We start from the raw sequence: 14207 nt of genomic DNA on the forward strand, positions 1-14207 counted from the left end.
ATTTTAGCATATGTACATTTAAAAAATTCAATTTAAATATAGGATGTTTATAAAACCAGTTTCACAAATTCAGGGGATGGTCCCCCACACCAAAATAAAGAAAAGACTTTATACCAACGTAGTTCTGGAAACATTTAGTTTTACTGGCTATCCACCACTTGTATTTTAACATAAAAATTAATTTCTCAGTAATGGTTATTTGTATGAAGCTGAAATTTCATACACTTCTAAGATACCTAGAGGTTTACTTTTTTTTTAAATAATGAACTTGATCTCCCAATACATTTAAAAAGGCTGTAAACCTTTTAATTGTTAATATCTGCGCAACTGCTGGTTAATTTAAATGTTATGTAATTAAACAACAATTAAATATGTTCTGATAAAGAATTCATTCCTAACAATATGACAGAAATTCATGTAGCGAGTCACTCTAGATTAAAAACCAGTTTTCATTTCCTTCCAAATAAAATTTAATAATTTGACACGATCTCAATTGGAATAATTTTATTAATATTATCATGCAAAAAATTATAATAATTTAATAATATTGAACATATTACAATAAAATATTATTGAGATCATAAAAATATAATATTTTTTTACGAAAATAGTAGATAAATATATTTCCATGATTTTTAATTATTTACAGAGTGGTCATGATATAATGTCGACTTACCATGTTTTATCAACTGAATAAAATCCCTAAAAATACATAGATAAAGTTTCAATAATCATATACAAATAGTAAATATAAATATAATTATACCTATATGAAAAGTTTTTTACATTATAAAATTCAGTATATAAAGTATTCACAGAAATTACTACTATTGACTTGACAAATGACTTAATAATAAACACTTTTTGAATTTAAATCTGAAGCCCAAGTACCTCTCCATTCCTTGGTTGGCATATGGTGTCTGTCTACTGTCCAACCTAAAAGATATCAGAAAAAGCAAATTATTACATACATAAAACATAATTTACGCTAATCTTAAGATTATATATTTTCAATATTTAAAAAACCTATATATTCATAAAATAAAACTATAAAAGGGTTATTCCAAAACTTATTTCCAATTGGCCCTTAAACACAAACTGTGGCCATAGTCACATGGAATATGCAATAGTCACCAGCAGATTATCTCTTTACACACCCACTTCTCAAAGCAGATATTCATTTTTTTAATTTCTGGTAAAGCCATGGATAGTATTAAATGGAAATTTTCACTGTTGTTCCTACCAACAATGAAGTTTATGATGAATTTTTAGTTTCTGTGTTTTTTTTTTTTCAATCAGAAGGTTATATAGCAACACTGATTCCATCAAAAATATATTACTTTAATAGTAATAATGTTGCAACCATAGTTAGATAAAAGAACAGATAGATACCGGTTTACCTAACAAGCTAGAAATCTCAGATACTACTGACTGAAAAATTAAGGCTACAGTGATTTGAAATCACAGAAGTTTAGGTAACAATCTCATAAGTACTGGAAGACTGAAAAAGAAATCTGGTAATTGTGACTATTAGGGAAGAAATTCAAAAACAAAATTATGAATTGAAAATCATCTAGGAGTACACACCAACTTTTTTGAAGAAATTTCAGACTTTTTTAGAAATTAAAAAAATTAGAACAAAGATTGTATTAAGACACAATAAAAAAAATTACTTGATCATATTATAGGAGGTCAAAAAATTGCTATAAAAGTAAAGTTTAAACAAATAAAACTATTTATAAAAGAGGATACTGAAGATAGAATACTTTAGAGACTTTAAGATAGAGACTTTACGTGAGAAAGATAATTAATAAATAAGATATAATAAAATTGATGGATGGATATAAAAAATATTAAACTTCTAAATATGATGAAAACAGATAATGAACAGGCACTTTAGAAATAAAATAATAAGAGAAAACAAAAACACAAATATTGTTTGATGCAGAAAAGTACTGTCCAGACAAAAATATAATTACCCGGATATGGCACACAGAAAAATAAAAAAAACTTTGGGAAAATGTATTATACCAAAAGTGCAGAGGAAAATTATTGGGAGAGAAGACAGAGATAGCAGATGACAGAAATATACAGAATACTATCTATACAGAGTGGATAAATTATCAGATAAAATATTTGAAAGAAATAAAGAAGTCTGAATAAAGAAATAAGAGTCTCCTTTGATGCACTAGATGAAGTCTGGTTGGGTTCCGTAAGAATATGGGCACAAGGAAGGATATTTGGCATGCAAATTAATGTTATAAGATAAATTTAAGAAAAATAAAGCAGCCTATACGGAATCTGCAGTTACGCAGAGGGCATGCAATAATACAGATTGAAATAAAATATTTAAAACATTGAAAAAAAAAACTTGGCTGAGATTTACAGAAAGATTTACATGTAATCAGTATAAGAATCTGGTAGCATTAAGAATAGAAGATGCAGAAAGGAAGTTCTGATTCATAAAGTAGTAAGAGAAAGGATGTAATCAGTTCAGATGTAAGCAATAAGTTTGATGGCTGTACAAAGGGAATTTGACATCTTACTAGTTAGGATGCCATGGATGTATCCCATTTTTTCATGTATAAAAAGAAACAAGGTTCATAAATTTAAAAAAAGCACTTTGGTTGTGAATAAGAAACTACGAGGTAGTGTATGAATTTCTTATATAACAGACAATATTGAGGTAGTAAAACAAGCTATCATCAGAAGTCCTTGCCACTCAGTCTGACAACATACATTATTTTACAGTTGACTTAACTTACAGTTTAGCTATTCGATTATACAGAATGCTGCCTGAGTTGAAGTTCCACCTTTAAAAGTTACAAATACTCTAAGAACTTACAGACTCATTTGTTACATCAACCTATTGCATTGACCCACCTTGTTTGTAGAATCATGTTCATAACACAGCAAACAAATGTTTTCAAAGATAAACAAGGATGCTGATTTCACCAACAAAGAATGGATGTTGGAAGATGCCTATTTCCATCTTAAGAGTATGCAAACTGGTAGAATTTCCATTATTGGGCAAAATTGTCGACTACTGCACTGTCTGTTACACATCAAAATTACAGTATGGTATGCTTTGACATCACATGGTGTCATAGGCCCTTACATTTTTGAAAATGAAGAGGGTATTGCAATCACTCTAATATACAATCTGTGTTACTGCAACTGAACATTTTTTTGTGCGCAGACTGTAAAATTTCTCCCAACTGAAAACACTTTTAATATCTTCCTTATTTTATCCAAGTTTTTCCCACATGAAACTGAAAATAGTAGTTAAGAGAATCTGAACTGAAATACATAACAAAAGATTATTTAGATAAATCATATACATACCATTTATTTCTAATACTTTCAAAAAACATTCAAATTCATTTTTAACATGATCATTTAATACCATAATTTCTTCCATCGGAACACCGTAGTTTTTCATAAAATCTTTACACAAGTCATAATTGAAGTTAATTTTTTTAACTATATTTTTTGTATTTCCTGTAGCATTTCCCTCTAATTGTTCAACGATTTGATCTAGTGGAGTGCCTTTCTTAATGATATCTGACATTATTTTCTGTAATTACATAAGGAGAGATTATTTATTGTTTCATAATATAATACTTAAATATATAAAATTAAACACAATGAATACATATGTTCCTTTACATGAATTTTAAAATTACACAACATACCCAATGGCACACATAATAAATATTTTTGCTGTTATTTATTATGTGCAATTTTCAAGTATATGTGATTTAAATTTGTTACTGTTGATTTCAAAATAACTTTTTAATATTTTTTGTGAATATGTACAGACATTCTTATTTTACATATACCTGGCAAAGATTATCCTTTATTTTATATGCGAATAGCACGTTCAGGTACTTCATTTTAAGAAAAACCATAAATTAATCATAATTTATTTCTACTAACCTAAAGTAAATAATGAATGTCTTTACAATTTATCACATTTAAATAGTAAGAGGGTAGAATTTCGCTATTTCTTCCAAAATTTTATTGTATGGAGTACATCATATAAATTCTGTATAATAGTACTTCACATAATGTCTAGTAGAAAGACATTTTCTACTGATCCATTTAACATTTCTCAAAAAAAATTACATAGTATTCACATTAAAACATAATGAAAACTGCGGTTATCTTTGAAATGAGTGCAACCTACATATTTGATTTGTTCACAATGAATTGGAGGAAAAATTAAGAATGATATTAAAAAAAGCCATTTCAGCTATTTTCCATAGACCATAGCTCATTAAGCTTACTGTAGCTAATAAAGCTTAAAAACTTTAACACGGTATATAATCAATTATACTTTGATTATAGACAAAAAATTACTTCTAAATCGGGATACCAAAAGATGGATTCTGTTTTACTAGCTGTATGAATGACAGTCTATGCAAAGTAACTCATAGATCTAAATGTTACTCTTCTACTATAAATTTTTATCTACTTTTTTTTAATAGATTTAATAAATATTCACAAGTCACAGCCTGAAAATCAATTTACCTTGGGTTACAATAAGATCATGCAGAGATTTCTGTTCCATGAAATCTTTCAAACTGATCTACTTTTATTTTTCACCAATAAAATTCAGGTTGCAGTTTGGACCAGTCATACAAAATTCTTATTTTATAAAATGTACTGAGATGAAACAAGGTGTGTTTATAAAAGTAAGGTCCGTTTAGAATCTGTTGCCTATATACACAATGTAAACAGATGGTGCTTGCATAGTTCAGTTACTTCAATCAATAGTCAGCGGTTAACGACAATAGTTTAGTAATTTTGTGATTAGTTGTTTATATTCATCTGCTTGTAATGATTGTTGTAATTTGTGATCCCACTGAGTTTTAAGTTCAAGGAGTAACCCGATTTTTGATGTCTAAAAAACAATTCTGTGGCTGAAATTCACAGATAAATTTGTGATTTTTACAGGCTGAATGTTATTCACCCTAAATAAGACAATGGTGTCATTTGTTTTGAGAAGGATGAACAAACATTCATGATGAAGAATGTAGTAGTAGCTGGCCAATAAAACATCAGATATAATGCATAATAATAATTTACAGTACTTCAACCAACAGACTTTATTGAGTCTGCTCCAGAAGGTAAACATATAATAAAGAATTTCATGTTTATCTTTTTTCCAGCTTATAAATAAAACAAGCACAATTAATTGTTATAAAAATGAAGGAAATAATAGTAAATTTTATACATACCAATTGAACATTATTAGAAACTGAAGTTGCTATACCATTAAGAATTGCTAGATAAAATGATAACAATACATCTCTCTCAGTATGGCTTGGTTTCAACACAACAAATATGGTTTTCAGTGATAAATTAACAACCACCATAAAAGAATTATTACAACTCTCACTATAATCTGAATAGAATTGAAGTTCTGCATTTGTTAAAAGGTTTTTATCAATTATCTCCTGTAATGAAGATCCCAGTTCGATTTGAAATCCACAAAGATCTTGATCTGAAAAATAATTATTCAAGAGTTATTTTAAGAGTAGAATAGAGAGCTGTACTCCCTGCCGCTTTGCAACCAACATTTCAGGATTTTTCTTACCATGTTATAACATAGGGAGAACCAATGTTCATTTATAACTTGACTCAAAAGTTGGGAAAAATTTTGGGTGAGGCTTCATAAAATGTGAATTGATTATTTGAGTATTTTAAGCTACTACTTGTCTCAGTAGATATATCAGGTCTCACATTATTGCAACTTTTGTGTTTTCAGTATTTTTCTCACCATTTTATAAAGTAGGGAAGATATTTAATTATTTGATGATATTCTAAGAAAACAGCAGGATTAATGAAAAAAACATAACAAATCTCATGGAACTTAACATAAACCAAAGAATAAAAAATTGAAAATGAAACAATTCAAGAAACTGGAACCAGAAGAGACGTTAGAGAGATCAATGTGTTGAAATATTAATTTATAATCAATATATATTGGGAGGAAATAATCATGACCTTTATGAACAAAAGAAGGAGATGGCAAGTACAGGAAAAAAAATGTGTAACAATCTATTTTTATAAAGCATATTGTTCTTCCTGATAAAAAGGAAGTAATAACAAAAAATAAAAAGAAATTGACAAAGATGACGGAAGATTTGGACAGATCTTGAAATAATCTAGGAAAGAAAAAATATTTTAGGAATTTGTAGAAAATGTTAATATCAGATCTGAAAGTTAAAAACAGCAAGAATGTAGCTAAAAAAGAATGTAAGGAGGCAAGGCCCAGGGAAAACTAAGAAAGAAGTGGATAGTCCAAATGAGGAAGGATATAAAGATTAGGGGCAGAAAGGTGGCAGATAGAAGAACTTGGCAATAAATGATTATAATGGAAGTAACTTAGTAAATATACCTGAGCAACCAGAGACGGACAACAGCAATGATGAAAAAAGTGACAATAGTTACAGAGAAACTCAGTTGTTGTATGGAGTTTACAGTTATTAGAACAAAGGAAGTATTTAACAAAAAAAAGAAGTTAATTAAAAAGTAGATTTAACTGTGAGCTAAAAAACTCATAAGATGCTTTCTATTACTGAAACATTTCTCTTTGAAGCTGAAACATAAATGGTAATAACCTAAGTTAAAAAACAAATTGAATCTTCTGAAATATACGTAAAGGAAAGGATGGAAAGGGTAAATTAGTAAAATAAATAATGAGAAGATTTTCAGAAGAGTACTAAAGTTATGAAGAATGATTGTAGGTAACAGAAAAAGAAATCATAGGGGACATTTTAGTATGGTCTTAATGACTGACAATAACAACAAAGGAACACAGCAAAATAAATGTTTAAACATATACAGGACCAAGAAAGGGAAAAAAGTAAATGCACTAAGATTAACAAGGGAGACTGTCAGCTTAAAACGAAGCTAATTTATACCCTCTGCAGAGTAGTAGGGAGGGGTTTCTCAGTTTCCCTTTTAAATCTAGAATGGGCTTCCAACTTGGCACACTTTCGAATAAACTCTTGAAAGATTTCTGAGCAGTTCAAGTAGCTTATTTGTACACTGGCGGTCATAGCAGTGGCAGTACCAATGTGGTACGCATTCCAGTCTCATAATTGAGAGGTTTTGAGTTTTAGTCTCCATTTCATTAATATACTAATGAAACAAATGGTCAACAGCTAAATATACAAATAGTAGTAGTAATAAAAGTGCAAAAATAGAATTTCTTACATTATAACAAATATGCAACTGAAGATAGATTAATAACTGCTACATCCATTGTCAATATTCTTGATGCCAAAAATATTTATATTTTATTTGTTTTTTTACAATTATCCTACAAATTGTAACAAATAACCTGAAAATTAAAATAAATTTATTTATTTAAATTTTTTCAAGTTTTAAAAAATAAGTTTGTTTTTTCTGTTTGTTAATCCTTCAATCCCCATGTGACCCCTAGGTGTCTCATATATTCAAAAAAGATTTTTAGGTTAACATGTTTAGTGCAGGCTACTTGTATGAGTAGTTGTCATCCACTGCTAGGAGCGGACTACTCGTTTACTAGTACCATTACTGTAATGTTTGTTATGGTTTAGTTTGAGCTCAGCTCTTAGCAGAAGTAGATCATATGTTGTGCACATTGTAAGTAGATATTGTTCATGTAATTTATGTATCTGGTTTCCCACCAATTCTGTTTTTTTTTTTACTTTTATGCCAAGTTCACAGTGTCCAAGCCAGTGAGTCAACACATTTTTTAGTGCTATTTTATTTTACTCTTTTCATCTAATTTATTATTAGCAATGGCTACCCATCGTACAGTTGTGCAACACCTCAGTTATGACAAACTTATAAGTATAGTCTTGATAAAACTCCACATCAGAGGAGTCATCCAAAAGTGAGTTGGATGATGAAATAAATTCCATTTGGACAAATAATATTCTAAGATTAAGGAAAATTCCTTTCAGGCCTGTAAGAGATAGTAGATTATTGATACCAATTTTGAGGTAGAACAGACCAATAGAGTGGTCTCTTTTACTTGTGGATGATATTTTTTTAAAGTCGATTTGCAGAAATACGAACGAATACGCTTTTGAACTGTTTTGTGATCCTTCATCTTCTGAAAAATCTCGTACAACTCAGTGGAAAGACCTCACAGTACCAGAATTAAAAGTTTTCATTGGTTTGTAACAATGCACAGGAACCATTAAAGTCAATAGACTCCAGAATTACTGGAAAACCCACAGACTCTTAACTTACCCACATTTAGATAGTAAATGAGCTGTGATTGCTTTCTATTAATTCTTAGATGTCTGCGCTTTTGAAGTTAATGCTCCTCAACTTCCTGTCCACCGAGTTGACCAGCCATTGCTAATATTGATCGTCTGTTCAAAGTAAGACCACTAATACATCATTTTAATAAAACAATGATGTTGATGTATTATCTATCGTTCAAGAGAATTATTTGTCAATGAAGCGAAATAATACTTTGGAGAGGCTGGCTTATACGTAGACAGTTAAGGGCAAATGCCATAAGTATGGCCTAAAGTTATACTGCCTACATGAACCTCAAGGGATCATTTTTAAGTTTGCTGTTTATGGTGGAAGCAGTGACTTTTTGCAGGGAAAAGTCACTGTTAATAAGTCATACTGTATCTCATGAATGAATTATTAAATCGTGGAAACTCATTCATGGATAACTATTATAATAGTTTTATTCTCATTTCCAAACTTCTTGCAAAAGATACATATTGTATTGGTACTCTACGAATTGATCGGAAGCATTCCTGGATTTAGTTAAAAGTACAATTTTGAAAAAAGGCAAAACCATCGTCCAATATCCAGATGTATTATGATCGAAAAGTGGAAGGATGAAAGACTTGTCACCTACATTTCTTCTCAGTTTGACAATGAAACATGCGCAATAATAAATAAAAGAAAACAGGAACAAGAGAAACCAAAACCCATTATATACAATGCACATATGAAAGGTGTAGACAAAATGGATCAGATGATGGCTTATTATCCTTGTGAGAAGAAAACAAATCGGTGGTACAAGAAAAAATTTGCCCATATTTTACAAATGCTTATAGTCAATGCACACCACTTATACAACATGCACAGATAGCATGAAAAAGAGAAACTTTCTGTACAACTTCCATCTAAAGGTCACAGAGGAACTTTTGCCACTTAAAGAGGAGCAGCCAAAACAAACTTCTCCAGGACACCATACCATGCGCCAACCCACACAAAATGAAGATAGAGATGCAAAAGGTGGGAGCAAAAGAAAACTTTGCAAGTTTGTAACAAAAATGGAAAAAGAAAGCAAACACATTCATTTGTGAAGTTTGTCCAGAGAAGCTGGGTTTGTGCCCAGTTGAGTGCTTTGATAAGGGTTTCATGAAAACAAATAAGTGGATTGGAGAGCGGTGAGGTTGGTTGTAAATACTGTAATTCAATAAACGTATAAATTAGTATTGTTGTAATTAGTGGTAGTAATAATATATTCATTGAAACAAAGAACAGAAAGGGAATACTGCATGGCTGGCTCGGAATCAGTTCATTTGCGGTGCACACTCTCTGGATACGAGTACCAATGTAAGATGTCACAAACTGCAAAACAAAAACCCTAAAAAAAGATTTTGGCTATATTCTACACTTCAATACATTTATGAAAAATATTTTTTAGCATACTAGGTACCTTATTCATTATATACCATAGCAGTGAACATGTTAATTGTTATATTTGAATGAATAAAATAATAACCAGTAAACATAAAATTCACATATTTTTTTGTAGACTGTAATAAATATTATTATAAATACTACAAAGAATCATTTACAATAGCTATATGCAATAAAAAATAACAGTTAAAAAATAATCAACAGAAAGACTTGAAACCAGGACCTCTAGATTATGAGATGGGAATGCTCACCAATCAACTGCTATCTCTGCTATGACTGCAGGTAGGAAACTAATAAAGTACTTGAACCACTAAAAAATCCTTAACTGAAGTTTATTTTGAAATTGGACTAAACTGGAAGCTGCCACTCTAGATTTAAAGGAGAGATCACCCTCCTTCCACCCTGCAAAAGAGCATCAATAAATTATGTTGTAAGCCGATCACCTGCCCTTGTAAGTCTGTATGGAGTCAAATAAAAGTGGATGGTTGCCTAAAAATCCACAATCTGTTACTAGCTGATGATACAATTTACAGAATTTATGAGAATTAGAAAAACCAAAAACTTTACATAACCACCTGTAGGTACCTGTAGGTGGCTTTACGTACCTGTAGGTGGCTTCATCCACCTGTAAAAACCTCCTTAAAGTCACAGAAAATTCTATCCACATAATTTACAAATAGAAAGACTTATTGTAGAACAAACCACATTTATGATCACACCATTAATAAGTAACAAAATAAATAAACATAAAAATTAAAATTTTTGAGAATTTATGTTTGTACTTATAATGAATGTTACCTGTAATCCCAGTTCCAAGAAAGACTGATTCAAGATCATTTACTTTGTCTGTATTTTCAACAGTTTGATATTTCAAATAATTTCTTAATAAAATTAAAAATCTTTCTTTATTTAATGTCTTAAAATTAAGTGCTTTCACGGCTCTATAATTTGAGTAGAGATGAAGTAATATGCAAATTATAAATATCAATTTTGCTAACCTATGAAAAAATAATATTATGATAAAATAAATTTAAAAAAAAAAAATATATATATATATACATAAAATAAAACAAACAAAATAACACATTAAAAAAAAACCAGCCTCAGGTGAATGCAAAATCCAATACTTTCAAATGTTAGAACAACTACTTAAAATATCAAACTGAGTTTTTTAACGTCAGTAAATTTTTAATGAAAACTTTATTCTTTGTTTTCATGTAAAATAATTTATTTTTGCATACAGTTTTAGCTATTACAATATTTTTACATTATTCAGAAATAAATTACTGTTTTCAGTATAAAGGTAAATGTTATGTACTGAATTACTGTTACTGTTGTGAAGGCCATTCCACAAGTAAAGATGAGATGCATTTGCTATTTTTTTGTTTTTTTTTTGTTTACAACTGGCAATGAAGTTATCAACTTTTTAATGACAAGCCAAACCAAATCTATTAAATATGTTTTCAAAACTTACATCATAATTCTTTCAGTCACTTTAGTGGCATCTTCAGTAACTAGTACTGCTGTTCTCAACCTAGTTGATAATACCGCTAGCAGTTTTTTTCTTTCTTTAAATTAGGAAGACATGCATTCAAAACATTATTGAAGAGAATGTTGGATTTTAATTGTATCTGTTCATTTAATATATTCTTTTGTATATCTTCATGTATTGATAACTTTCAAAGAAGAGTAATAAGAATACTCCCATTTTTGCAATGAACATAACTGTTTCCTTGTACTTATATCTTACAATGCAAGACATTCTCAAAGCAGAAATAAGCAAAAATCAGTCTACCTAGAAAAATACTCAAAGCAGAAATAAGCGAAAATCAGTCCACTTAGAAAAATATTGTGTTGAAGAAGAAAAAAACAAATAAAAGATGCTTCTTTAAAGAATTGTTTTTTATTGGGGAACGCACTGAGTAAGTAACACTTTCTTATTGTTCCATAGTTGCCTGCTACAAGTAGGAAATATGGAGTTTTTCAACTTTTGATATAATCACTTATATTAAATCACTTAAATTTAATACGATAAATTTTATTTAAAAAAAGAAACTTTGAGACTTCTAAACAATAAAGTTTTATAAGATATTTCATAAAATATTTTAAAAAATTCTAATAATACTTTATTCTTAAAATTAAAATTTTTTTAATTTTTTTATCACCATACAAACATATATTAATAATTAATCTTATACAAAACTGCATTCATGAAATAAAGTAATAAGATATGTCATTTGAAAAATAAAAAAAAAAAATAATTATGATTAAAAATGCTCCAGTTTGAAGTAGCTTAGAATAAAAACATGAAATAGCAAATATCTTTGTTAACTACTAAGAAAAGGACAAAGTTTGTGTTATTTTTAGTGTTCATAATCCTATGACTGTGCGAGACACTGCTGCTGCAGTTATTGTTGGAAAATAATTAATAAACCTAGTGTCTCCTGAATAATTAGTAGATATGATGACTTAGAAGCATTTTCTCCAAAATGAAAGGACAAGTCTAGACTTGCCCTTTTCGTTTTGATGAATTTGTAAAAAACTCTTAGGATGCATAAAATTATATTGTGAAAGTCATCCTCAGAAGTCAAATGAGGGCCTTCCATGAGATTTATTGGCAATTGGTGCCAGCAACAGTTCATCAACAGTTTGCTGTAGGTTTACTGAAGCAGAACAAAAGGCCAGAAAAGAGACTGAAAAAAAACCACTGGGTTGGTCTAGTAATGAACTTGTCATCACAAATCAGCTAATTTCTAAGTCAGGAATTCTAAGGTTCAAATCCTAGTAAAGCCAGTTACTTTTATACAGATTTGAATAGCAGATTGTGGATATCAGTATTCTTTGGTGGTTGGGTTACAATTAACCACACTCTAAGGAATGGTCACCCTGAGACTGTACAAGACTACATTTCACTTACATTCATATATATTATCCTCATTCATCCTTGAAGTAATACCTTATGGTGGTTCTGAATGCTAAAACAAAAAAGAAGATTGAAAAAACTAGTTACTAATGCCTGCAATGAAGAAAAAATTTTCGTTTGGAACAGACAGAAATTATGAAACTTGGAGTTGTGATAAATGGAAGAATGTAATATTCAGTGATGACATACTTTTTAGTCTTAAGAGTTCAAAACAACTATTCTTAAACAAAGCACTGGTGAACCAGTGAGAGCTGAATACTTTCAGTATATCATTAAGCACCATTCAGAAAAGATGTTTTGCAAGTATTTCACATCTAGTGAACCTGGAAGTTTAGTACCAGCGGATAGAATAATGAATTCATTGAAGTAATTAGAAATTATAAAAATGAAAATTGCACCTTTCATGTAAATATTCACTGACAGGTGAGATACTTTTCAGCACACCATGCTGTAATTTGAAACAAGTCAGAAAATTTATCCTTAACTTGAAAATGCTCAAGATTTAAACCCAACTTAGAATTTATGTCGTATATTGAAGTTTTTTTGTAATAATGTAGGAAAGAAGTATTTTTTGATACTTATAATAATTTTGATTTTGATTCTTTGTAATAATTTTGGGTACATAAATGCATTATTTATTTTAATGCAAAACATCATGAATCATGAAACAGCTAGTTGACCTGGTGACTTCTTATGAACAAAAAGGATGTAAAGATCCACATAGGTATAGGAAGACCAAACTCTTCTGTAACACTGCTTGTTAATTTTGTAATTGACAAAAATACCTGAACAGGTATTCTATAAATATTAGAGATGTTGTTGAGGTTAAATAATCTTACGAACAATTCGATTACATGTAATTAAGAAATATTATATTACTTTTAAATTCTGGTCAACTGTACAAATCTGTCATTTTGACACTTATATTTTGAATTTCATATTCTTAATCATGTGCATTTTGCAGTAATTTTTCTTTAATTTCTTTTTGGCCAAAGACAGGACAAGTTTCCAAGTTAAAAAAATGAGCAGTCAGATCACCATTTGGCACCCATAAATGTGAATCATATAGAATGATATTTAGAAAATTAAAACTTATTCTTATGTTTATATTTATAAATGTACTACCTTTGCTAAAATGAATAGTTATTCTTAAAAAATAACACACCACCTCTATCAAACTAGGCAACTGAGCTGTTTTCATATAACTTATTACATTACTTTGGCTTACAAGAAACAGTTTTATTATGCTTTCATTGCCATTTCTGACAATAATAATTATTTTTGGCAAGCCATTTTTGGTAATAAATTACCAAATCATTTTGAAAAAAAATGTTCCATCAATTTCTTTAAAGTACTTAAAAGACGTAAAAGAATTCTTTTACAGAAACAATATTATTTTTTGAATGAATTTTTAAGTAATACTAATTAAAAAAATTAAAGAGAACCTGAATTTTCTGCATTTCCATTCAATGTGAGCATAAATATAACTTTTATTAATGTTTTCTGAATTATTCTTTATATTGTAATTATGTTTTATGTTTTAAATAGTTAATGTGGACTTCTATTTTTTATTTTATAACTGTATATTTTGTGATGTTGTTGTGAT

General features: G+C 29.2%; 1 protein-coding gene across 5 annotated transcripts in view; it reads right to left on the reverse strand.

Moving 5' to 3' along the window:
- Nucleotides 1-742: 742 nt before the first annotated feature.
- LOC142324066 (RUS family member 1) overlaps nt 743-14207 on the reverse strand; it is a 49988-nt gene continuing 36523 nt past the window's right edge. For all 5 annotated transcript variants that reach the window (XM_075364686.1, XM_075364685.1, XM_075364683.1 and 2 more), the window contains 4 exons: nt 10477-10676; nt 5244-5509; nt 3346-3577; nt 743-936 (listed from right to left, as the gene is read on the reverse strand). In XM_075364686.1, the coding sequence (XP_075220801.1) occupies nt 848-936; nt 3346-3577; nt 5244-5509; nt 10477-10676 (787 nt within the window). In that variant the 3' untranslated portion in view covers nt 743-847. The remainder of the gene's footprint in view (nt 937-3345; nt 3578-5243; nt 5510-10476; nt 10677-14207) is intronic.

Source organism: Lycorma delicatula, chromosome 4 (assembly GCF_047948215.1).
Source record: "Lycorma delicatula isolate Av1 chromosome 4, ASM4794821v1, whole genome shotgun sequence".
Lineage (NCBI taxonomy): Eukaryota > Metazoa > Arthropoda > Insecta > Hemiptera > Fulgoridae > Lycorma > Lycorma delicatula.